This window comes from Scyliorhinus canicula, chromosome 20, assembly GCF_902713615.1.
Source record: "Scyliorhinus canicula chromosome 20, sScyCan1.1, whole genome shotgun sequence".
NCBI classification, from domain to species: domain Eukaryota; kingdom Metazoa; phylum Chordata; class Chondrichthyes; order Carcharhiniformes; family Scyliorhinidae; genus Scyliorhinus; species Scyliorhinus canicula.
In genome coordinates, this window is record NC_052165.1 from 24,230,751 (window position 1) to 24,257,720 (window position 26,970).

The window sequence follows — 26,970 nt, forward strand, 5'->3', positions numbered from 1 at the left end:
TCCTTCTGTTCCTGCTTCCACACCCTTACTTCACAAAATTCCTACAACAATCCGGTGTAAAAGCCACAAAAAAGACCACCATGAGCGGGAGCTGTCAAATGTCTGACCTTTCACTCCATGGCTGCCACCAGAAGTCAACCTTGAAAAGTGATTTCAACGGTATGAAACATAAACTTGCATTTATAGAATTTACAGTGCAGAAGGAAGCCATTCAGCCCATCGAGTCTGCACCGGCTCTTGGAAAGAGCACCCGACCCAAATCCACACCCCCACCCTATCCCTATAACCCAGTAACCCCACCCAACACTAAGGGCAATTTTGGACACTAAGGGCAATTTATCACGGCCAATCCACTTAGCCTGCACATCTTTTGACTGTGGGAGGAAACCGGAGCACCCGGAGGAAACCCACGCAGACACCGACAGAACGTGCAGACTCCGCACAGAAAGTGACCCAAGACGGGAATTGAACATGGGACCCTGGAGCTGTGACACAATTGTGCTAACCACTATGCTACCGTGCTGCCGCGAGCACCTTTGCCCGCCCCCGCCCCCGCCCCCGCCAGATGCATGCTTTACAATCAATGAATGAAACAACAGCCACTATCCTGAGGAGGGAACCATGAAACCAAATAGCGCACAGGGAGCTCCCCTGTGAAATGAATGGAGGGGAAACAGGCCAGGTTACTGAGCAGGGCCCACAGCAAGGTTGGTCGTCTGAAAATGAACACAGTGGCTGCTGCTGCCAATTCCGGGACGGGAGGAAGGGGGAATCTCTCCCACTGGGAGCTGCTGGCCGCCCCCACCGCAAACACAGCCTCACCCGGAAGTCGGGCGGAGCATGCGCGCGGAGGCCGACCCCGCCCCCCCCCGCGGAAGCCACGTCATATCCGCTTCCGGCGACTGTGACGGAGTTTGCGACAGGAGCGGCCATGGAGCTGGGCGCCGAGCGGCTGTCGCCCAAGGAAGAGGGCGAGCTGGAGGACGGCGAGATCGACGATGACAACGACGAGAATGTTTACCCCGACCCGCGGTCCCTCTCGACTTCCACGCCCAAGCCGAGGCCCGGCAACAGCGGGGGCGCGGGACCCAAGGGCCACCGGCCGCAGGGCTCGGGCAACGGCCTTATGTACCGGCTCAAGGAGCCGTACCGGGGCTTCCCGCCGCCGCTCCCTCCTCCCCCCGCCCTCCTCGGCGACTCGCCCCGCTCCAACTTCTGGGAGAGGAGCCACGGCACCTTCGGCCGCTTCCGCTTTCGGGAAGGCTCGAGCCGCGGCCGCTGGGGCCGGGGGGGCTGCCCGGGAGCCCCAGGGCCTCGGGGCTGTAAGAGAGGGAGACCCGGGCCCACCTTCATCGGAAACAACAACATCCGCAGGGATTCCCCACCCAGGAAACGTATCCTTTCCCCGTCGCTCTCCCTCCCCTCCCCGGTTAACCGGAGGCTCCGGCCTCTGATCCCCCCCCCCCCCCCCCCACAAGGCCTGGGCCCGTCTGACGAAGCAAATTGGAGGAAACCGATGAGACATCATTTTTTTAAAAACCCACCCACTGACACTTTCCTCGGACTCAGGTCAGCTGCCAGCGCCTGATCCGAACCGAGATCGGCGGGGCGGGCGGGCGGGTGGTGTCTAATGATTTTTGTTTGGCAGAGAGAGTAAAAGTTAGATTACAGGCTGCCCTTCAACAATATAATGCTATAGTGGCTCAAGAGTAAGGCTGTCATTGAGCCCTGAATGGCGAGGCGCATGATCTCACTGATGTGAACTTCGTGTATGAGAATTCAACAGCCATCTTCACGGATGGCTGGTGTAAAGTAATTCGAGGGCAAGTGACGGGCGCATTCAGCTGAAACCTGAAATCAGGAAAGTAGAGATTTGATGGTCTGCTTTATCTTAGCATCATGATTTATTTGCGAAATGGCAATTTATGCTAGCGTACATGTACGTGTGTGTGTGCACATATGTAAGAATAGTACACCATGACTGACTACAGGGTTTAATATGGTGATGTGGCCAGATTATTTCAATACAGAGTGGTGTCTTTGCCTAAACGACTGAAAATATCAATTAACCAACTTAAAATGTGTATGACATATACATTTCTTAGCTCCTTGCATTTGGATGATTTGACAAATATCTAAGTACAAATTTTAGATATTTTGAAGGTATTTCAGTTATAGCTGAGGTGGCAATCAGTGTCACGCAATGTCATGCTTAGAATATGCATCATAATTAATTTTGTAATTTGGCTTTCGTCTATTGTTGCTCGTTGCTGTGGAAATTTGGTTCCTTGTATCAAACCATGATTTGGACGTTGAGCTGAATGTTTCTCTTTTCGGTAATTACCTGATATTCGCTGCAACAGGGATATTTGGTTGGTGATGCCATAAATTAGATTTTTCTGCTTCCCCTCAAGTGACAAAGTTGCTAAAATTTGCTTGAGAATTCACTTTAATATGCTGCAGCATCAGTGTCCGATGCACAGCAAAGTTTACCAGGATCATACCTAGAATACCGAGTTCTTTAACATTTTCATAAAAGCATGAAGAGCTAACCAGTTAATGTTGGATTCTCATTTTCATTGTATTAATCTTGAGACTTTTTCCTTAGTTGACTGTGCTTTCTTATTTTGTGATTAATTCTTGTTATTGTAGTTGGAATAGTATGAAAACAAAGGCCATTCCTTCGGCTACTCATTCTTGTATTCTGGTGTCTGCTTTGTTTCATTTCTCTGACTATCTGTGTTGTCAAACCCAGTGTGATCACTTTCTTTTTGCACTAGGAATCCATTTTTTCCCATTCAGTGATGGTTTTGATTTTCTTTCAGTATCCCTTTAAGAGCTACGATTGGTCAGTAGCTTGCCAGTAATTAGAATGTCTTTTAGCTGAGTCAGAGTTCTGATGCAATTATTCTCAATGAAATGCTTGATTTTGTGAAACTGTTTGAAAAATGAGCAAGAGTGGATCAGAACCATAGGATTGGCCACTTGTCCCAAGTACACAGCTGCTTTGATATGAAACTCAGGAAAATTTGTTCTCATCAGTTTATCATGTTTTTCAAAGGATAGATGGTAGAAACCACTTGGTTCGGGTGGCATGTGGCGCAGTGGAATGAACTGGGACTGCGGCACTTGAGGACCCGGGTTCCAATCCCGCCCCTGGGTCACTGTCCGTGTGGATTTTGCACATTCTCCCCATGTCTCCGTGGGTTTCACCCCCACAACCCAAAGATGTGCATGTTTGGTGGATTGGCGATGCTAAATTGCCCCTTAATTGGAAAAAAAAAATTGGGTACTCAAAATTTTTTTTTTTTTTTAAAGAAACCACTTGGCCCAGTAAATAATGAGTTGATCTGTTTTTTGCTGCAGTATCTGACAGTGGCCATTCATCACCTACTTCTGCAACCTGCTGTTTAGGACAAACACATTCTCTTTGTGGTATGTGCATTATGCCACAAATTGGGAATGAGGAATTGGAGCTCACCAGCTACATTTTGTGATGGTCTAAGTGGCATCAGAAACACAAACAACTTCACTTCCTAGACTAATAATCTCGATGGCTGGGAACTAAATATTCTTGGAAGGGTTTTGGTGGAGTGATGCTCAAGTTCCAGGAAGTTTTGGACAACGCAAGTATGATGCCACTTGCAGCATTTCCTATCGATCAGTTCATTTGATGATTTCACATATCTCCCTGCTGACTGTCCAGCGGTCAGTAATTCTTCAAAAATACATTGAATAGTTGTGTATAAATTTCGGAAAATTTCTTGTTCTGATGCTTCCCTTCACCATTTAACCATGAGTCACTGGTTCATTTGGGGGTGTGAATCCATATGCTGTTTTGGATTATTGAAGCACAGATACCCTGCTATACAAGTTTGTAATCTAACTTGTTTTAGTACGTTTTACACAGGATGTTCTGCATTTACACTGACTTAATGGTAAGAGATTTGATTTGACTTGACAGAAATCTGTCCTTGTGTGACCATGGCCTTTGAGATTTTAAATGATTTGATGGGGTGAACCTAGGAATACAAGTGGGCCAAATTTGTTTCACTATTTGTTTAGTTTGTGTGTGTCTCCATAATTGATTCAACATCGTGATTGAAGGAGTATAGCTATAGTGTCAAAATCTATACAAACCTTTTTTGGGGGGGGGGGGCATCTGAAATAATGTCTCGTAGATCAGAAAAATATGAAGAATAAAAGAAAACGGCAAGCTGCCCACTTGGAATAAATTCAAGGTAGTTTGTGTCAGTTTTGCACGGTAGGGCAGTACGGTAGCATGTGGATAGCACTGTGGCTTCACAGCGCCAGGGTCCCAGGTTTGATTCCCCGCTGGATCATTGTCTGTGCGGAGTCTGCACGTTTTCCCTGTGTCTGTGTGGGTATTCTCCAGGTGCTCCGGTTTCCTCCCACAGTCCAAAGATGTGCAGGTTAGGTGGATTGGCCATGATAAATTGCCCTTAGTGACCAAAAAGGTTAGATGGGGTTATTGGGATAGGGTGGAAGTGAGGGCTTAAGTGGGTCGGTGCAGACTCGATGGGCCGAATGGCCTCCTGCACTATCTTGTAAGCACATGGAGCAGAAATTCTACACCTGAAGTGGCTGAATGCATTTGCCCTCTTAATTAATGAAGGGCAGCAGTGTTTGACTCCCACCTTGGGTGACTGGAGTCTGCACTTTCTCCCCGTGTCTGCATGGGTTTCCTCCCACGGTCCAAAGATGTGCAGATTACGTTCATTGGCCATGCTAAATTGCCCCTTAGCATTCAACGGTTAGGTGGGGATAGGGTAGGGGAGTGGGCCCACGTGCTCTTTCAGTGGGTGGTGCAGACTCGATGGGTTGTGTGGCCTCCTGCACTGTAGGGATTCTATGGTGTGCATCTTGGCTGCTCTGGTTTCCAGCAGAGTATCACATTTACTTCAGAATAAAAGGAGGGTTAAGATAGAGGCCAGGGAGGGCATTTAATTTGGACTCTGTGAGCATGTTCCATTTTTAATGCTTTGTCTATGTTTTTCCAGCATTGTCTGATGAACTCTTAGTTTTATTAGTTTAATCATATTTTAATTGTGGAAAAGCTGATTTACTTCCAATAATGTGAATTCCTTGCATCAGCGAATGCTGGACCAGACTCTGCTCCCATGTCTTATGGTCTTGTGATTAAATAACTGGGAAACTGTTGGGTTTGCACTGGTCTGTAACATATTTGATAATGTCCTGTTCAAGTGAGGACTTGTGGATTTGGAAGGAAAGAAGCCCATCAGTTTGTGGGACACCTTTTTTGAACTATGAATTGGTAACTGACTTTGAGCCTATTAATCATCTACAAATGATGTGGCTCCTGTTGATACTAGTTTGCTCAATAGCTGCTTGCAGATATGTTATTAACAGGGAATTTTAATCACATTGAAAACAATTCAGTTGGCATGCATCAGTCAGTTTATGGAGTTACTTGTACTTTATTTCTGGTTTGTCTGATCTACTTCACTTGATTTGTCTGATCTACTTCACTATCAGTGAAATAGTCCTCCATTTGTTACTTTAAGCAATTGATTGTGTTTTTAAGCAATATTAAAACATCCTTTGCATGCAGCACTTTTGTATCATGAGTATTAAAACACCATTAGATTGGACATCTGTGATCCAGTTGAAAAGATCCTTCAACTTAAAGTTTGGGAGCCATTTAATTGCTAATGCAAAGTCATTTTTTTGCTTATGAAGAGAGGGGAAGGTTGTAAAGCATTTTTAGAATAGTAATCCAGAGATCCTGAAAAGCTCGAATGCAGAAGGTGAAATTGAATTCAATATAAATCTGGATTAAACGGTTATCGGTTGTTGTAAAAGCTAATCTGGTTCACTAATGTCATTTAGGGAAGGAAATCTGCCATCCTTACCTGGTCTGACTGAATGTGGTTGACTCTTGAGCTACTCCAGTTCAAGGGAAATTAGGGATGGGCAATGAATACTGATCTATTCAGCAGCGCCCACATCCCATGAAAGAATTCAAAAAAAAAAAAAAAATTTCCAGATTTTATTTTGGGCTACTTTGAGCAGCTGTTTTTCGCTTTTTTTCTCTTGCCCTCCTATCCCTCGGCCAACAGCCTAGTCTGGAAGTGTATGGTATTATGTAAACCTCAGTAGAGTTGCTAACTCAGTTGCTTAGTTTCCCTGCAGAGTTTACGAATTGCCCAAATTGAGGGTGCGCCATAAGAAACATTTTATATCTCCATTACTTGTTTTTAAATTTATATATGTGTATAAATGCTGATCATAGGATTTTGATAGCTCCATTTTCCAGCGACATGTTGGAAATTTGAGTGATATTGAAAGTTTCCTTCACATTTAACTCAGCAAAATTCTTTGGGCGGTCACCATCAAGAAGACCAGCTCACTACTATAGAAATGAAGATAACATGGATGAGACATTTGAAGACCTGCTTAGGAAGTATAAGGAGATTCAGCTGGAACTGGAATGTCTTAATAGAGAAGAAAAGATGTCTCAAACTACAAAGGGAGAAAACCTGCTGGAAGAGGAAGCAGGTGTTATGTCTGGGAATGTTAATATGGAAGCCAACAGTATTGAAAAGAACAATTCACAGTTGTTATCCACAGAGAAACCTCAGGTGAAAGCCTTTCAGGCATTTGAAATAAAACCTCTTCGACAAAAGCTACGTGCACCAGCTGAGATGGATCAAATCAACCAGGTCAAAGATGACCATAAATCAGAACCATTGGAGCCTGCAACAAATACACTAGGTACCTAGACCACATCCTTATTAAATGATTTAAACAAAAGCTAAATTTGCTAGTAACATGGCTGTATTTTCTTTCAGATTGTGAAAGTAAAGATCCAGACCATTCCAGTTCAAATAGCAAAGGGTTATTGGTGGAATCCCCTTTCAAGGTAAATAATTGTTCACATTTGTGTAAAAGTATCTGCAATTGGAGAGTTCTATTTGTGCTATCTGAGCAGCATCACTTTGGAAGTAGGGTATAAGCGGTATTATTGTAGGGATATTAATTTTATAAAATTTAACAGGATATTTCCAGAGTGGAGGATGATGATTTCGAGGAAGAGAAGGAGGAAGAGGAAGAGTTGTCAGAACTCCAGTTGCGCCTTCTTGCATTGCAGTCAGCTAGTCGGAAATGGCAACAAAAGGAACAATGTGTAATGAAGGAGAGCAAGGAGAAGCTGACTAAACCGAGAATCTCTCAGCAGAAAATCAAAAGTAGCCCCAAAGAACAAGCAGTCAAGAAACCTCTTAGTGCAGGTAACACTCAGATTTGTGAAAATAAAAGTTATTTAATACTAATAGAACATGCAGCTTCTTAAATCTAGAGAGTAGATTTATTTGGGTAAATGGATAGCATAATTTATTGAGTTTTACAATTTTAGTGACTACTTGATATATGGCCTATCATGAGATTTATTTTTTAAACCACCTTTTATAAGTGCTTGCTTTACTTTAGTTATTATTTTATCCATTAATGTTACAAAGAAAGGGCAGCACGGTGGTGCAATGGGTTAGCCCTGTTGCCTCACTGCACCGAGGTCCCAGGTTCGATCCCGGCTCTGGGTCACTGTCCGTGTGGAGTTTGCACGTTCTCGCCGTGTTTGCGTGGGTTTCGCCCCCAAAACCCAAAGATGTGCAAGTAGGGGGATTGGCCACGCTAAATTGCCCCTTAATTGGAAAAAATGAATTGGGCACTCTAAATTTAAAAAAATGTTACAAAGAAGTCGTGACCAAATGGGATCTTAAGATAAAAATGGTGTTCAGGCAGATATAACTTGCCATTATATAGTGTCGTTAATGTACAAATATATCTCAAGGTATTTCACTGCATTAGACAAAAAATGGACATTGAACTAAAAAGGTAACTGATCAGAGTTGGGTTTTAAGAGGTTTTATGGAAAAGGAAGTAAAGGTGCAGAAAGGTTTAGGGAGGGCAGTCCAGCCCAAAGGGCTCCGATTGCTGAAAGCATGTCTGCAAAAGTGGGCAAAGAAGATGAAACGCATAATTGGTCAAAGTTGAAAAAATGGAAAGCATAATCCCTAAAAGAGATTTAAACACTAGAGAATTTAAAATTTGAGGTACTGGGAGTCATGTAGGGAAGTGTAGATACTGGGAAGCAGTGAGGAAACTTAGAGCTTTGGATGAACATGGAATACACTGGTTTGTGTATAAGGATTTCAGCAGGAAATTGATGGAATCAGGTGTGAAGGAAGAGTAGACAGTGATTTCCATGTGGATGATACTCGAGGTAACATGGGGGCAGACAGCCTGGAGGGTGTGGTGAAGGAGAAGCCATTGCTGGAGATGCTCTGAATACAATTGTGAATGTAAGACTGAAATTAACTAAAGGCAGTCCCATTAGATGGGAGTGGAGAGGCTTTTGGCTATCGTGCCAAAGTCTGCAAATAAATTGGTGAATAACGGGGAATAGTTTAACATAGTCACCATTTCGGAAGTTATTTGTGATTTTGATTAGGAATATTTTGGGATAGGGAGATCTGATTGAAGAGATTCAAACATGGATTTGTGGAAACGTTGGATGTGGATTTGGGAGGTGATGATGCATTCTGGAGCTTGAAGGCTAAGGAGGGAAGATTTTTGATGGGATGGATGGCAGTTTTGTAAGGGCAGGAAATGATACTTATGGGGAGGGAACCATTTACAATGGGATCTAGTGAGGGAGCTAGGAAAATTTGTGTCGGTCAGCAGTTTAAAGGGAAATAAATTGGGCAACAGGAACATAAGAGGCGCAAGAAAGGGAATAAAATAAGCTTGTGGGTTCAGGACTAGAACTGGGAGCCAGAAACCTTGAAATATTTGGGTTGGTGGGCAAAGGACGAAGCAGCAAGAGGTTAGTGAATGAATTGTTGTCATTCTTGGAACTTAGAGACATGTGTGATACTCTTACAGGATGTAGTGGAAGTTGAAAAAATGGGGGTGTGGACTTGTAGAGAATATATCTGAGGTTGTAGAGAATATGATCTAGGGTTATCTTGTCACCTGGATGAATGGGTTTTCTATTTGTTCCTGGGATTTGAACTTCACTGACGGCCAGAATTTATTGCCTGTCCATAATTACCCTTGCAGCTGGTGGTGAACCACTGTCGCATTGAACTGCTGCTGCCCGTGTGGTATAGGTACTCTCAGGTTCTTGTTAGACCATAGCTTCAAGGATTTGACTCAGCGGTGAAGATCAGCAATGTGCATCCAAGTTAGGATGGTGTGCGACTTGGATGTAAGCTTGCAGGTGATGATCATAGAATCTCTACAGTGCAGAAAGAGGCCATTCGGCACGTTGAGTCTGCACTGATCCTTGGAAAGAGTACCCTACCTAGGCCCAGACCTGATCCTACCCCTGTAACCCAGTAAGCCCACCTAACTTTTTGGACACTATGGGGCAATTTAGCATGGCCAATTCACTTAACCTGAACAACATGGACTGTGGGAGGAAACCAGGGCACCCAGAGGAAACCTACAGACACTGGGAGAAAGTGTCGACTCCATGCAGTTACCTGAGGCCAGAATTGAACCAGGGTCCCTAGCGCTGTGATATTCCTATGTCTGCCGCCTTTGTCATCCTAGGTGGTAGAGGTCAGTAGTTTGAAAAGTACTGTTGAAGAACCTTGGTAAGTTGCTGCAGTGCATTTTATAGACGATACACACTTCTGCCACTGTGCTAGTTGTGGAGGGAACAAATTTGGAGGTGCAAACAAGCCGGCTACCTTGTCCTGGTCACTGACCTCCTTCATTGTTATTAGAGCTGTAGTTCTCCGCTTAAGTGGAGAATATTCCATTAGCTTCCTGACATGCCTGTGGAGATGCTTCTGCGGAGCTAGGCGAGTTACTTGCCATAGAATATCAAGAGGAGGTGGTTAGATTTTCTTCTGCTGAATATGATTGTCTTCTATTTGTGTGGCATGAATGTTATTTGTCACTTGGAGCCCAATCTTGAATGTTGACTAGGTTTAGTTGCATGACTGCATTATTTAGCAAGACTGCATTATTTGACTAATGCGAGTAGTCCCCCAGTGCTTGATGTGGTTCAGCCGATTTGGTTTTAGATGACTAAACGATTCATATACCAGACTTTCAACCTTGAGTGAGTGAAGATGGTATTTGTACCTGGAGAATGGTCAGGGTGAGCGGACAAAGCTTTACTGGGGACATTAAAACAAGGTGGGGAGAGGAAATAGATAACTGGATTGACAGCTTCAGAATTACTGAGACTTATGAAATGTTACAGTTTGAGGCATTTGAAAGTGCATTTAGAAGTGAGTTTCCAGGGCAAGTAGGTGTGCAGGGATAGAAGGATTTTCAATTTTGGTGGCAAGGAAACAATCTGGCACAGCCAAGGAATGATTAGGTAGCGATGGGCAAAATCAGACCAGCAATGTGGGGGGGAGGCATAATTTGAATGGGGTGAGTGGATCTAAATAATTCCACATATTAAAACATCCATTAGCTATGCTTTTGTGTTTTCATTGTAAACTCTTATCCACTTTTATAATGGAAGCAGCCGATACGAACTTGGTGTGCTGTATTTACACCACTAATCTTTTTGTAACTCTTTTCTCTTTAGCTGTTGCTACAAAGCAGGTTTTGCGAAGGCAGAAAACAAGAGCGTGGAAAAAGTTGCAGCAGCAAAAAGAGCAGGAAAAGCAAAAAAGGGAAGAGGAGGAGAAAAAACAACTAGAAGAGGAAGAGCGAAAAAAACGTGAGGATGAAATCAGAAAGATTCGTGATCTCTCCAATCAGGAGGAGCAGTACAATCGTTTTATGAAACTTGTGGGAGGAAAAAGAAGGTCTGGTAGCAAGGTAAGACTTGACCGCTTAGACCATTTGACTTATCCTGGGGTGATTTTGATACAGTTTTCTTGGGTGTCACCAATGCTATGTACACTGCATTGTTCTGTATGTTTATTGCTTTAATTATTAGTCCCTATGTTAATTCATGACTTGCTGTTTCAGATGGATTTGGCACATGTAAATTGAAGTTGGGTTTTCAGTTTTGAGTTATCTGTTGTATAATTGGAAATGGAAGCCAGACTTCCCTATACCGTTAAATTCAAATGTTTTTAAAAAAATAAATTTTAGTGTACCCCATTCATTTTTTTCCAATTAAGGTGCAATTTTAGTGTGGCCAATCCACCTACCCTGCACATCTTTGGGTTGTGGGGCGAAACCAACATGTAAACAGGGAGAATGTGCAAACTCCACATGGACAGTGACCCAGAGCCGGGATCGAACCTGGGACCTTGGCACCATGAGGCAGCAATGCTACTCACTGCGCCACCGTGCTGCCCCCGTTAAACTCAATGTTGACCACTTGCATAAATTTAATGCTGAAGCTGTTCGGATCAAAAGTGAAACCTAAGAAACCTAGATGCATTGGCAATCTATCCCCCATGTCCAAATGAGAATTGTAGTTTATCTATTCGGTTTATTAACATGCTTTATTTAGTTTGTATGGCATGCAACCAGGTGAGTGTAAAACAATTTATGTCTCGGGCTCGAATCTACCTTATTCTAAAGTTCTGCAGTCAGTTAATTGTGGGGTTCCTGTTGACAATTGAATGTACTCCTATATATGGCATTGAAAGTAAAGCAGAAATACTTTGTAGAAATTTTAGTGTGCATAGATTAGGTGTGCCATTATAGTCTGGTTTAGGAATGAACCACATTTTGTTTCAGTCATGCACCAGTGGATGCTTTGTGGTATGGGCTATTAACAATAGCTTATTGCAAAATACTGCAGACGCTGAAAATCTGAAATAAAAGCAAAATATTGAGCAGGCCAGGCAGCATCAACGGGGAGAGAAGCAGAGTTCATGTTCATGTCGATGACCGTTCAACAGAACCCAACAACTTTTATTTGTAATAAAACGTCCCAAGGTCCTTCACCGGAGCATCATAAAATAAATATGACAGCCAGCCACATGAGATATTGGGTCAGATGGCTAAAACCTTTGGCTGAAAGGTATATTTCAAGGATTCTAGGTTTCTCAAAAATGCTGTTTGATCACCCTTTTCCTTCTAATAATAATAATCGCTTATTGTCACAAGTCGGCTTCAATGAAGTTACTGTGAAAAGCCCCTAGTCGCCATATTCCGGCGCCTGTTTGGGGAGGCCGGTATGGGAATTGAACCCGTAATGCTGCCTCTTTCTGCAGTACAAACCAGCTGTTGAGCCCGCTATGCTAAACCAGCCCCTACCATCACTCCTGTCACTCATTCCTCTTTCTAGCTTGTTGTGTTTAAGTCTCTGCTATTTCTTCTTTCCACCTGATCTTAGATCTTTCTCTTCTTCCCATCTCCCATCACTCACCTCACCATATTTCCTCTCTATCTCTACATTGGATGGCCGTACCATTTTAACTTTTTCTCTGCTATTTATTTCAGTGCTCCCACAATCTTCATTGACTCCTGATGTGCTGATTCTTGCTTTTGTCTTTTCTTGTTAATCCATACTCCCAGACTCAAAAACAGTTTCTTCCCTGCTGTTACCAGACTCCTAAAACATCTTCCCCGCTGTTACCAGATCCCTCTTATAGGCTGACCTGATTAACACTACACCCCTGTATGCTTCACCCGATGCCGATGTTATGTAGTTACATTGTGTACCTTGTGTTGCCCTGTTATGTCCTATTATGTATTTTTTTAATGTACTTGATGATCTGTTGAGCTGTTCGCAGAAAAATGCTTTTCACTGTACCTCAGTACACGTGACAATAAACAAATCCAATCCAATCTCTGTGTTCATGAAAAATAAAATATGACAGCCAGCCATATTGCATTGCGTCATTGTTCCTCTCTTCTTGATCAGGTTTCTACACTGTATAACGAGGCCAGTTTCACAACTGTCTTGTCGGTTCTTCTTTTCAGTTTCAGTAATACTTTTCTATCCCATAAAACTCCCCCGCACACTTTCCAATTATTCTACCAGAGCCAATCTGTTGCTTAATTTCCATTCTTCCACCACTGACTCCAGGTACTGTAGATCAAGGTATATAAAACAACCTCCCTTTCTGTCCCCAAAAATCATGTTTTTGCACATATTGTGTATAATTTGGATCAACTCCTGCCTTGCCAAACATGCATTAGTAGTCAGTCTCAGTTTTTCACCCCATTAAATGTATGTTTAAATTCTCAGAACTTTATAACTGGGTGAAAGAGCTTAAGTAGACAGTACAGGCTGTGTAACAAAGATGTGTCAGATTTTAAGACATGCCCATAGAGCAGGCACCACATGGCAAATGACAAGGATGCCAACCACCCCATCCACACCAATGGTTGACATGCAAGTCTACCCCCAATTTGGAGGGATGTTTCAAGACTTTAAAGGTTGACTTGTATGTTGACATCTACCCTATTTAAAGCTACTCGCTTTCTCCAAGCCTTCACCCATAATCGTCGCAATTTCACCGATTCTCTTCCCAAGGCTCAAACTGACAGTCCAGAGATTGGTCTATTGATCTTAATACCTCTGTCTTTGTGTGCTTTTTTTCCAGCTCAATCGTGTTCTCTTCATCCCCAACACATAGCTGAAAGTCATTTGTAAACATAAGAACTAGGAACAGGGGTAGGCCATCTGGCCCCTCGAGCCTGCTCCGCCATTCAATTAGATCATGGCTGATCTTTTGTGGATTCAGCTCCAATTTCCGGCCCGAACACCATAACCCTTAATCTCTTTATTCTTCAAAAAACTATCTATCTTTACCTTAAAAACATGTAATGAAGGAGCCTCAACTGCTTCACTGACCATTGACTTCATTGACCATGACATTTTCCATCTCTTGCTCAGCTAGAAAACCCATGACAATAAGAAAGAAGAAGGAGCTATGTGCCAATTTTTGTAATCCAGCTTTACTGTTGAAACTCACACACTGTTTCTTACTCTTGCCTGAAATTCCTTGCACATGCCTGCAATGGTTGTATGTACTTCTCTGGGACTCCATGTACTGTAGCATATCTCCAGGATTCCTCATTGAACATCTGTTCTGAAGGAGTTGCAGAGTGCCTTAAAGGAGGAAGGTGAGGCGGAACAATCTCTGAAGGGAGTTCCAGATCTTAGTGCCGAGGCAACAGAAGGCATGGCCACCTTGGTGGAGTTATTAAAATTAGCCTTGTCAAAGACACCAGAATTTAACAAGCGCATATATCTCAAAGGGTTATGGGTAGAGATGGAGAGAGAAAATGCAAATACGTTTTGATTGTGGAAGTGAGTGCTTCAGAACAGAGGATGAAGAGGATGTTTGTGTATGGGTAAATATTTGAGACATCATTATTAGGCTGTCAAATATTAAATGACCCTATCTGATCCCTGGTTAGACAGTGGCATTTAATTGAGTAGAAACATGCAAATCCACTTCAAATTTGAGCCTTGTTTCAAATAACTACACATTTTACACATTTGAATTGATTTTCAAACTGAGTGTAAAGCTTGTGGATCAGAAATGAAAATTGGACTGTTCCTGTAATGTTCATTTCACATCGAGGAAGCAGATTAAATTCTACCCAATTATATCATACTATTGAGAAGTGAGAATGCTTTTATTACAGAACGTGGATGTAGCAAATTATTGCCCAGTTTTTGTGATTGTACCGACCTGTCAATTTTTGTTTTGTTTCTCTGCTGAAGCTGACAGCAGCTTATGGAATCTGGACTCGTGTAGAATAATGCAGAAATCCAAAAATTGCTATCAGTGATTTTACACTGCTCTGGAGAGCAAGCTGTGGAGGTACCCCCCAGGTTGCAATCATTTAGCAATCTGAATTGATGAAACTTCCACGCTGTTAGAATCACTGTTAAAACATTTAATCACATACGCCTTGGTATGGTGTAACTGAGATTTTCTTTCTTTAAATTTAGAGTACCCAATTATTTTTTGTTCCAATTAAGTGGCGAAGCCACCTAACCTGCACATCTTTGGGTTGTGGGGTGAAACCCACACAGACACTGGGAGAATGTGCAAACTCCACACGGACACTGACCCAGGGCCAGGATTCGAACCCGGGTCCTCAGCATCACCGTCCCAGTGCTAACCACTGCGCCACGTGCCGCCCCATGGTTTTAATGGCCATTTTTAAGAGATTTTAATGGCGTACTAACTTCACAGAGATTGCTAAACATCCTCACTGGCACTGAATAGCAAATGTTATATTTGTGCAATGCCAAATCTCTCCATTGTTCTCAAATGTCACGCTTTCAAAATAAAAGGTAAGTTTTTGGATTAATGTTACAGCCCAATGTTAAACAGTCGATCCTTATGGGCAGCTTTCTTTGAGATCATGTCCAGCACCATTGTTTCGCTGCTGTCTGGAAAATGCAACATCGCCTCGGAAGAGATGTTGTGAAAAAGCTGTATAAGCCAATAGCAAGACATGCCTTCCTTTGTGCAATTCTTGTTTTTCTTTGTGCTTAGCTTAATGGAAAAGCATTGTCATGCCTAAAATAGCTACAGCTCTCCATCAATTCGAGCATTTACATTTTGTATGTATTATTTTCACATTATACCGGACATGCAGTTTTGTATGAAATTTTTTTAAAACCCCGAAATAAACTAAAATTGTTGTCCAATGGTAAATTTTATTAAATCTAAATGCAGATTGATGTTGAAGGGATTTGTATACTTTAATGGCTTTCTTTCGAATCTCTTTAGTCAATAGATGCAGATATCAGAAAGTCACAGGAGAAGCCAATGGAAGAGTCTGGAAACTTATACCAGTATGATAACTACGAAGAGGTTGCCATGGAAACAGACAGTGAAACCAGTTCACCAGGTAAGCATCGCCTGTAATCTGTAAACTACATTACGATCTTGTCACTAAATTAATGTTCCATGCCACTTTTTCTTTAAATTTTCCAATTAAAAGCTTGGATTTTGTGCAGAGTAAATTGACAGCAGCTAACATGCAGTTCAATGCAGAAATTTGCTGTCCGATTCCCACTCCTCCAGAAGGTACGGTGTAACAGTCCTTGATGGGCTCTTTCTCTCCGACCGAGCAGATCCATCAGAAGTAACAGCACAGTAATATACAGTTGAGATAGTATTATTGACTTGAAGCAAATGTAAATTTGGGGGTTGGCTTTCCACTTCTGAGAGATATACCGAACACACACGAGTCGATACTCTTTTAACGACACTTAATTGTTGGCATAAGTCACTCATGATATTCCAGGATATCATTGGTGTTCTTGCAATATTATTTCAAACAACCTTATTCATCTGTTTCAACAATGGTCTTCCCTCCATCATAAGGCCAGCACTCAGATTTGTGCTGACGATGATACTGTTCAGATGCTGACACAATCTCTGCCCATAGGCAGGAAGATCTGCCAATTTGTGCCAAACAGGTGTCAGGTAATGACCACATCCAACAAGAGAGAGCCTAACCTTCTTGCATGACATTCAATTATGGTACGAGCACTAAACTCCATTCATTCATTCCTGCTCTCTCTCCTGCGCTCTCTCTCCCTTTCCCCCTCCCAAAACAATCTCAATGTCCTACAGGTTTTTATGGTTCAGAACTGAACTGTACCTACCATGCACAAGTATTGTGGCTACAAGACTGGACATTCTGCAATGAGGCACTCCCCAAAACCTTTTTCCTCTCTGTAAAGCGCACGCTTGCCTATGGAGTTTAATGGCAACTAATGTGCTCCATCTCAACATTATTTCAACAAAGAAACCTGTTTGATGGCATCTCATCTACCACCTCAAACATTCACACTCCCATCACCATAGCACAATGACCACAGAGTGTATGTTCTGCAAGATGCACTGCAGCAACTTGCCTTCCAAACGTGACCTCCACCATCTGGACAAACGAGCAGAAGAGGCACAAGGGAACACCTTCACCGGAAGGTTTCCTTCCAAGTCATTCAATGACTAGGGCAGTGATGGTGGCACAGTGGTTAGCACTGCTCCCTCACAGCGCCAGGGACCGAGGTTCGATTCCAGCCTTGGGTCACTATCAGTGTGGAGTTTGTACATTCTCTCCGTGCCTTTGTGGGTTTCCTCCCATAGTCCAAAGATGTGCGTGCAGATTGGGTGGATTGGCCGTAGTAAATTGCCCCTTAGTGCCCAGGGATATGCAGGTTAGGTTATGGGGTTGCAGAGGTGGGGTGACGGGATGGAGTGCTCATTTGAAGGTTGGAGCAGACTCAATGGGCTGAATGGCTTTCTGCACTGTAGGGATTCTATGACATTGCCACTATGCCACCATCTCCATAATAATTACTGACATTGCCAGTGGTGCCCACATACCATGAACAAATTCACTAATGTGAAGATGGGGTACTTATTAACTATCCACTAAACATGATAGAAAAACTGAGCTGGTGCATTCAGGTGTACAGCGGCATAAGTGGCAATTTACTGCCTAGCAACCACTCTAACCTTAAAAATTCAATTTACAAGTGTGGTGTCCCATTTCCTTAGATGTTGGTGTTGGATATTATGAAAAAATTATTTAAATTAAATTGGTTGAAAATCCTTGTTTTTGTTCTGCACAGTCACTGCAGATCCTCTCTGGAGGACAGGATGTTGGCATAGCTGCTGATTTAAGTAGATCAAAGGACAGCAAAACCGTCATATAAATTGTTGTCATTGAAGTGATTGGAGACAATATTGCTTTCCTATTGATCACAAAATGTGGCCTGGTGTCGAGAGACAATTAAGATATTGGAAATATCTTTCAATTGTAATTACTCATGCATATAGAATAATGGTGAATGCATGTGCAGTACTTTACTGTGTTTATAACTGTCTGGATTTCTTTGCTTAAAGACTTTGTAGGCAGATTCTCAAACATGTGTTTTATATAATTCTAATATTTAAATGTTGGCTGAAAATCGCATATCGAGGGAAAAAGTGCTGTGTAGTTTACTCCAAATGCTGGCAATAATGCACAATCTTGTAGCTGAAAGGTTTGATACTAAGATGGACGTAGTCTTCTCCAATGTAGTTCTTTGTCCCTATTGATATCCACATTTCTCACCGGATAAAGGGTTTTGATAGCTTTTCCTGTTTTAGAAATGGTGAGTTGATAAGACTGAAAGCTCGTGTCAAATGTGTTTTCTTCACCTTTTCTGACAGTGTCATCTCCAGTGCCAGCTGCGTTCTCCACGGATTACCAGTCAGGGTATTTTGTTCCAGTGCCATCAGTGCCAGTATCGTTGCAACATCAAGTTAGTTTCATTTCTGCATTAATCCTAATAAAATATATAATTCTGATGTTTTGCTGCTGTTTTTTACCTTGATTTATACAGCAAACTATGATTCTAGTTGATCTATTCTCTTCGTTCTGGGCGTGAACTGTCTTGATTGACCTATTTTCATTTCCATTTTCCTCAATTAATTGTAACTGCACCGTTTGTTACTAGGCAGTATTGCCATTTTACAGTTGAAGGTAGCCCAATTAATGGCTTTAGGAGTGATGAAGCCTGTCGTTTAAGGAAAGGAGTTAAATGAGGTGAATACTTTTAACAGCCAGGTGTGATTGAACCAAATCAGGCATTACATTTGGATTGCTGTATAAACTGCAGCAGAACAAACTGGTTTTCTTTTTTGTTTCGTAGCAGTTAACTTTCCACAACTTTTAAAATCTGTAATACATTAATAAATATTTTGCAAATGTTTCCTTTATAGAATATGGGGGAGTCTGCGAATCCAAATTACTTGGAGAATTACTTCCCGGGAGCCTTAGAGCTGCCCCTGCCGCCACCACCCCCACCACTTCCTCCAGAGGAGCCAGAGCAGCCACCTAAACCTCCATTTGCTGATGAGGAGGAGGAAGAAGAAATGCTGCTCAGAGAAGAATTGTTGAAATCAATAGCAAATCGGCGTGCTGTGAAACCTGAGGTAATTGAAACAGCTTCAATTCTTTTATACTCCATTTAGCCAGCAGAGGGCAATATTTTACAAGTCAGAATATTTAGTTGGAATGGTTTGTTCTCTAGTCTTTTTTTTTGTATACTGATCAATTAATTCAACACTGGATGTCATAAAAAATATTATTTTTTTATAAATTTAGTGTACCCAATCATTTTTCTAATTAAGGGGCAATTTAGAGTGGCCAATCCACCTAGCTTGCACATTTTTGGTTTGTGGGGGCAAAACCCACGCAGACACGGGGAGAATGTGCAAACTCCACACGGACAGTGATCCAGAGCCGGGATTGAACCTGGGACCTCAGCGCCGTGAGGCCGCAGTGCTAACCCACTGCGCCACCGTGCTGCCATAAAAAATTATTTTAAGGTGCCACCTCAATTTTGGTGCACTGCAGAAAGGCCAAGTTCAATTTCTGCTCTCGAGTTAATTTTGGTTGGAGCCCAAGAATTCCATGAATTCTCCCTGTGTTTGTGTGGGTTTCGTCCCCACAACCCAAAGATGTGCAGGCTAGGTCGATTGGCCACACTAAATTGCTCCTTAATTGGAAAAATGAATTGAGTACTCTAAATTAAAAAAAAAAATTCTTGAATGATGTTCTTACTCCTGGGGCTGGATTCTCCGCTCTCCGACGGCGAAATCATGTTCAGCGATAGCATGGAGAATCCGTTTTGATGCCCATATCGGGTGCGACGTCAGTTTTTGAATTCTCTGGCCCCTGAAAAGCGGCATAATCTAGTAGTACGCCGCACCGATTACACTTTGGTGGTCCAGGTCTGCGAGCTGAGTCCGCCATGGAGCATGGCGTGGCCGCTGCAGGCCACCAGCATGCACATGTGCGGCCTCGGAACTGGAAGTGCTGAGGGCTGTATTGGCAGCCCGACCTGCAAGCTCTACGCTGCCTCCCTGCTTGCTCCAGCAAAACGGCGAATTGGTGGTTTTGCGCTGGTTTTCCTGGCGTGAAAGACCACTGCATTCATGCCGGCGTGGGGACTTAGTCTTCAAAATGGAGAATTCAGTTCCCGGTGTCTAATAACATTGCTTTTTGGTTGGATTTTGCTGCTCCTTATTGTGAAGTACCTGACCTTGTTTTTCTAAATGTTATCCTAGCATTTAGATGTTCCTTTTATGTCCATATTTTGAGTGGTGATGGTGGATGTCATTTGGGGGGGGGGGGGGGGGGGGTGGCTATGACTGAGAAATGAATGTTAAACCGAACTAGCAATAGGAAGGAATCACATTTTCATTTGGCTAATTTTCTTTCCCAAATTTTCAAAACAGGATTCAGCTGATAACTGTGATTTAGCTTTGCCACCTCTTCCTATTGAGAATTCTCAATCTGTGCCAAAAAACTTTTCAACTGCTGGCCTGAACTCAACACTACAACCACGTCCTCACAGTACAAAATTTGCAAGAGGACCTTCAGCTCCTCGGCCACTGATAATGGTAAGTATTTTGTGTACATTTTTCCGTGACAGTTTATGCTGGAAAAATGTGTTTTCACTTCCCACTTATAATCTTGGATATACATGAAGGCCCACCGTCTCAATCTGCCCCGCCACGGTCATCTGGGACTATGGCGACTACTTTTACTTACTCACTTATAATCTTGGTTTGTTTTGGATGTGGAGAATTGCAGGACAAAGAGTTTCTGAACTTTAATGGGCAGTATAAACATTTATTTTCAAATTTTACAATGGAATAAACCGTTACCAGAATGGAATAGAGCTAATTTAAGATTTATTGATTAATCTTGTCCAATTAAATACTGTAAATTGAAACCGTTTAATGTGGCTTTTAGTTTTATGAAATGTTAATGAGAAGAATGAGTTGTGGTGGTCTTTTAAATTCCTGGATTGGCCCAACTTCTTTTAAAAGCTAAAACCTTCCAAAGTATCTTTATAACATTACCGAATGTGAAAATGATCTTTGATAGTGAAACATATTAATCATTTGGGTCATTGCTCAGAATGGGTCCATTTAGGGACAAATATATGCAGGTTAGCTTTTCTGCCCAACTAAATGTTTCAATTACTTCGGTAAAAGTAACCTCTTTAACTTCCAAGGGACCCAAGCATCTAAATGGAAACAATGCTGCCTTTAGCAAAATTCCATTAGGTTCGAGCCCTCAGTCACTTGAATGCAAGAAACTTATCAGATGATATATTGAAAGCTCTGAAATCTTTGAAACAAAATAACCAAGTTCATGCAGGTTGTCGGAGAATAGATCTCGTGTGTGTTTTTAACTTTCGAGTTTTGTGTAATAGTTTTCATTTTTTCATTTGAAAGTCCGCCCTGCAGGTACTTGTCAACATACGGGTATATACAATGTAAATTTCAACAGCTTCTCTGAAGGCAGGAAATTGCTTGGAATTGCATTTAAGATGCAGCAGAGTACCAGGCCCATTCCAATGTTTCTGATTCACTTGAGCCCCCTCCCTTTCAAACTAGCAACATCTCATCCTCTACTCCCTTCTCTCTCATGCTTATTTAGCTTCCCTTTTAAATTCTCCTAAACAACTCACCTCAATTAATCCTTGTAGGGATATTTTACACCCTCATTGTCGGGGTGGGGGGGGAGGAGGGGGGAATCTCAATTCCCCTATGTGATTTCTTGGTTGACTATCTCATGGTTTAAGCTTCTGGTTTCGCTTCTCAACAAATGGAAATGCTTATTTTAGTGTATATTTCTTGGCCATTTTCTGATATGTTCAATGGTCTAAATTTGCATTCCCTGGGGATTTAGGAGGTAAAACATTCATTAAGTCTTTCGCATGTAGATTTTCGGCTGTTGTGATTCAATTGTAACAACTTGACCATTTCCCTTTGCTTTTATTGAATTTTCAGATTCCAAGGCACAAATCTGTAGTTGTGAGATTGGATGACTCTGATGATAGTGAGTCAGATAATGAACAATCCAATTCAAACGTGGGTGCCTTGGAGGTTTGGAATCCATGATTCGAGAAGCCAGAAGATCTGCAGAGGTGCGCAGAAACATGACCATATAGCTACCATAGTAAAAGGTTTTTGTAGGGTTTTGTATTTCTTCAAGGGCCCCTCATGATGTCCCAAAAGTGCTTTAATGCAGGAAATGCAGTGGCCAAAGATGATAGCATAAGGTCCAACAAACAAAAATAGGATTATGACCAGACAACCTGTTAGTGATTTGGGTTGTGGGATAAAATTTGGCGAGGATGCTCTGCAGTGACCTTTCATGTTGGTGTGACAGGGCAGATGGGACCCTGATTTAATGTCTCATTTGAAATTTAAAGTAGACATTTCTTTTTTTTTTAAAAGGACAATTTAGCATGGCCAATCCACCTACCCTGCACATCTCTGGGTTGTGGGGGTGAGACCCACACAAACGGTGACCCGGGGCCAGTATTGAACCTGGGTCCTCAGCGCTATGAGGCCGCAGTGCTAACCACTGTGCCACCTGCTGCACTGGAATGGAATGTTAATGTAATAATGTAGATTGCGTTGCCGAATTATCAACAACTTGAATCGACAACTTTGTGACTGAGGAAAGAACAGCTGAGCGACTGCGAATATGCTGTCATATTCTTCAGTTTCATCATAGGGTATGTTTTAATGTTAGAAGTTAACTGCAGTTTTCGTCAAGTCTCTGAAGTAGTTTCCCATGGGTTGCAGTTGCAGTCGGTCAGACCTTTCCTAATTTTTTAAGCCTCGGTAGCCCGAGTGACCTCCCAAGAGCATCTGGCAACACCAAACAATTTCATCATCTCGACAGCCCTCTTGCCGCACAATAGGGGCGAACATAGAAATCCAATGTAACAAGTCATTCTAACTCTTATCTATGCATCTATACCTGTGCTGAGGCCTGCCTGCTCCTCTTCCACGTGAGCTCTGCTGTTAGCAGTGGGCCTTTATGTCCAGCAGCAATGAGATCACAGGGGTCAAACAGAGAATGGCCTTTTGGCGTATCCCGTGCTCCTGGAGGCCTTGTTCTGATTAGCCTATCTGCTTACTCTAATTTCTTTCAAACTTTGCAGGTTTGTGCTGGCGTTTGTCAGTCACATGGTGGCTGTCAGTTTCATGGACCACCTAGAGTGCCTTCTGCGAACGCCAATTTGGGCACCCCTTGGCCTAGTTAGTGATGTACAGTGCAGGGGAAGTTTAGATTAGGCTTCTCGGATGCAATTCAGTTCTTATTCTGTCACAATACATAATATATGCAATTTAAGACGAGAGTCCCATCATAAATGAAAACTGCCTATGCGTAATGGACAGGCTTTGGCACAACCTGCCTTTGGACATGTTTTAGTATAACTGGCAGAATGGTATAATTATAACCTGAGTTTAAATTACAAACTTGATGCTGGAAATCCCAAAATGATCTCTCAATGCTGGTAATACTTCTGCCGGAAAGATGCTGTGATTAACAGTTGAGGGTCGGTGAGGAAAAATTATTGGCCTGAAATATTAATTTTCTCTCCACAGATGGTTGTATGCAGTTGGTTTTTCACATGTGCTCACGCTTTATTCCAGGCCTTTTGCTTAAAATTTTACTAGGATTAGGCGAGCAATCAATTGCCTAGCAAAGTAGCGACTGTTAATTTTGATTGATTCACCCTTGTGCTATAATGGCACTATAAAATCTGCTAATTTGCCACTGACTTGCTAACTTCACTTAGGCTACAAGGAAGGCCAGGGGTGTGAAAATGAATAAATAGCCATCGCATCTGGATGGGGATATCCAACCTTATTCAGCAACCCCAGGCCTATTCTTTGAAAACTGGATGATTTGAGCCTCAAAGCAGAGGCTGCACAGACTTCAGTGCTGTGTTTCTTACCAACTAGTTTGCATCTTGTGGGCCTGAAGATTTGGAAAGTTAGCAGATGCATTATAACACCAACTTTGGCCATAAATGTATCTCTTCGGCTCCATATTACGCATGTAGCCCACAGGGCAGCATTGCAGCGCAGTGGGTAGCACTGTAACCTCACTGCTGAGGTCCCAGGTTCGATCCCGCCTCTGGGTCATTTCCGTGTGGAGTTAACACATTCTCCCCGTGTTTGCATGGGTTTCGCTGCCACAACCCAAAGATGTCCAGGCGAGGTCGATTGGCTTCGCTAAATTGCCCCTTAAGTGGCAAAATGAATTGGGTACTCTAAATTATTATTTTTTTAAAATTACACATGTAGCTCACGAAGACTGAAAATCTGAACACAATGTATTGAAATGTCCAAAGTGTTGTAAGATGCTGTCACACAAACTGTTGGTCACTAATGTAGAAGGCATACAATTTTTCTTTTATAAATGTACCCAATTATTCTTTTTTTATTTCCAATTATGGGGCAATTTAGCATGGCCAATCCACCTAATCTGCGCATCTTGTGGGGGTGAAACCCATGCAGACGTGGGGTCGGGACCCACAGCCGGGATTCTAACCAGGTCCTCAGCGCTGTAGTCCCAGTGCTAACCACTGGGCTGCAATGCTGCCCCAGAAGAGCATACAATAGTCAAGCTTCCAACATGGATTGAAACTTCTCAGTAAAATCTAAAGTTATGACTGGGTTGTTGACTGGCGTAGGTGCCAATAGCAGAGTGTCAATAGGGATTTATGCTAGAGCCTTTGCTGTTTTAAGTGGACACATTATTTGGTTCCTGCAGCACATTTTCTTTTGGAGTTTATGGGTAGGGCATCCTCCAATATTAGAGAATATGCAAATAAAATTCAAAAGAAACAAAATAGATCAATCAGGTGGTTCAATGAGTAACAAAGTATATGTAATATAGGTAAATATAAAGAGACAAGCTAAATGGCTTCAGGCTACAGAGCATGATTGGAATGTTTTGTTGACAGCTCAGGCCTAAACTTATTGCCACAAAGAATTATGCAGTTCAAAGCAAATTACTGCAGATGTGAAATCTGAAACAAAAACAGAAATTACTAGACAATCTCAGCAAGTCTGACGGCATCTGTGGAGAGAGAAGTGAGCTAACGTTTCGAGTCTGAGTGACTCTGTCAAAGCTCTTAGAGATATTATTCATGATGTGGATATGCCGGTGGTGGATTGGGGTGAGCACAGTAAGAAGTCTTACAACACCAGGTTAAAGTCCAACAGGTTTGTTTCGAATCACTAGCTTGCGGAGCACTGCCCCTTCCATTCACCTGAGGAAGGAGCAGTGCTCCGAAAGCTAGTGATTCGAAACAAACCTGTTGGACTTTAACCTGAGATATTATTTAGACATTGGTTCAGAAAAAAAGCAACCAAGCTTGAGGCATCTTAAGTTATCGGAAGAGATTGAAAACTTTGGGATTAATACAACATTCTTATAGGCTTAGTCATGTTGAACTCTGTTGGCAAATTTGAGATTAGTTCCAGAATTTTTGGAAAAGAATGTGATTTCAAGCTAGAAGTGGGAATCAAGACATTTATGTAGAGGATGCAGACTGTAAAACGAAGCAACTTGGGAGACCGAGAATAAAGCCACAAGTGGGTAGATATTTGAAAGCGGCAGCTGAGGGATATTTTAGTCACCAACCAGATAATTTCACATGCTGTCCTGCCCTATGTTCACATACATAAAATAACACCTTTGCAGTAGAGGTTACTTTTCAGATGCATAGTGGCAAGGAGGAACACAACAGAATTGTCATGCTACATCTGAGTACTTAATGCTTCTTTTAGAAGTGGATGTGAGTTTCATTTCTGAGCACTGATGTTCATTGCCTTTTTTAAAAAGCAGAATATGTATATAATGGCTGAAAATGTTCTTTGCTTAAGGCCTCAAAACCAAAGCCAAGATTAAAAGCAGAGAAAGAAAATGATCCTGCTGGAACCAAAGATGGGTTTGTTGAGGGAGGGAAGAAGGAGAATAAACTTTTAAAGGAAGAAGATATCAGGTAAATGTTCAGTATTTGTTTTTGCCTATTTTGTTTGCTTATTTTCATTTTATGCTGAACAATTCACGACATTACTCAGAGGGTTAGATAGGGTGGACAGCGAGAGCCTTCTCCCGCGGATGGAGGTGGCTAGCACGAGGGGACATAGCCTTAAATTGAGGGGTAATAGATATAGGACAGAGGTCAGAGGTGGGTTTTTTACGCAAAGAGTGGTGAGGCCGTGGAATGCCCTACCTGCAACAGTAGTGAACTCGCCAACATTGAGGGCATTTAAAAGTTTATTGGATAAGCATATGGATGATAAGGGCATAGTGTAGGTTAGATGGCCTTTAGTTCTTTTTCCATGTCGGTGCAACATCGAGGGCCGAAGGGCCTGTACTGCGCTGTATCGTTCTATGTGACATTTTTGCATATCACTGTTGTCATTTAGATTTCATAGATCATAGAATTTACAGTGCAGAAGGAGGCCATTCGGCCCATTGAGTCTGCACCGGCTCTTGGAAAGAGCACCCTACCCAAGCCCACACCACCCTATCCCCATAACCCAGTAACCCCACCCAACACTAAGGGCAATTTAGCATGGCCAGTCCACCTAGCCTGCACACCGTTGTACTGTGGGAGGAAACCGGAGCACCCGGAGGAAACTCATGCACACACGGGGAGAGCATGCAGACTCCGCACAGTCAGTGACCCAAGCCGGTAATTGAACCTGGTACCCTGGAGCTGTGAAGCAATTGTGCTAACCACTATGCTGCCGTGCTGCCTGTATTTGAGCGTAAAGTTATGAAGGGGCTGGTTTAGCACACTGGGCTAAATAGCTGCCGTGCAAAGTAGAGCGATGCCAGCAGTGCGGGTTCAATTCCCGTACCGGCCTCCCCGAACAGGCGCCGGAATGTGGCGACTAGGGGATTTCCACAGTAACTTCATTGAAGCCTACTTGTGACAATATGTTGTTGTTGTTGTTATTATTATTATGACTATTATTATTTAATTCCCATAAACTTGTTCATGTTTTGGTACAAAAGAATTTTGTCCCATTCCCGTGCTTTTCAACATCATTCTTGGTATCTGCTGAATTTATATTCAGTTTGTGCTTGAGCTATTTCTGTGAATGTCCAGTGAAAGAAGGCATCAGAAGTAAATTTTAAAAACTAATCAAAATAGTTACTGCAAGCTGAATGATTCTTCACAAG

At 42.5% G+C, this 26,970-nt stretch overlaps 1 protein-coding gene across 1 annotated transcript in view; it reads left to right on the top strand.

Annotated features, from left to right (window-relative positions):
* Positions 1 to 898: 898 nt before the first annotated feature.
* The window catches only part of LOC119954853 (zinc finger C3H1 domain-containing protein), a 65,701-nt gene continuing 39,629 nt past the window's right edge, over positions 899 to 26,970 (top strand). The window contains 12 exon segments of the mRNA XM_038780435.1: positions 899 to 1,394; positions 6,352 to 6,756; positions 6,834 to 6,904; positions 7,040 to 7,271; positions 10,595 to 10,830; positions 15,675 to 15,795; positions 18,114 to 18,205; positions 18,666 to 18,878; positions 20,187 to 20,351; positions 21,753 to 21,837; positions 21,840 to 21,889; positions 25,659 to 25,777. Coding sequence (XP_038636363.1) covers positions 932 to 1,394; positions 6,352 to 6,756; positions 6,834 to 6,904; positions 7,040 to 7,271; positions 10,595 to 10,830; positions 15,675 to 15,795; positions 18,114 to 18,205; positions 18,666 to 18,878; positions 20,187 to 20,351; positions 21,753 to 21,837; positions 21,840 to 21,889; positions 25,659 to 25,777 — 2,252 coding nt within the window. The 5' untranslated portion in view covers positions 899 to 931.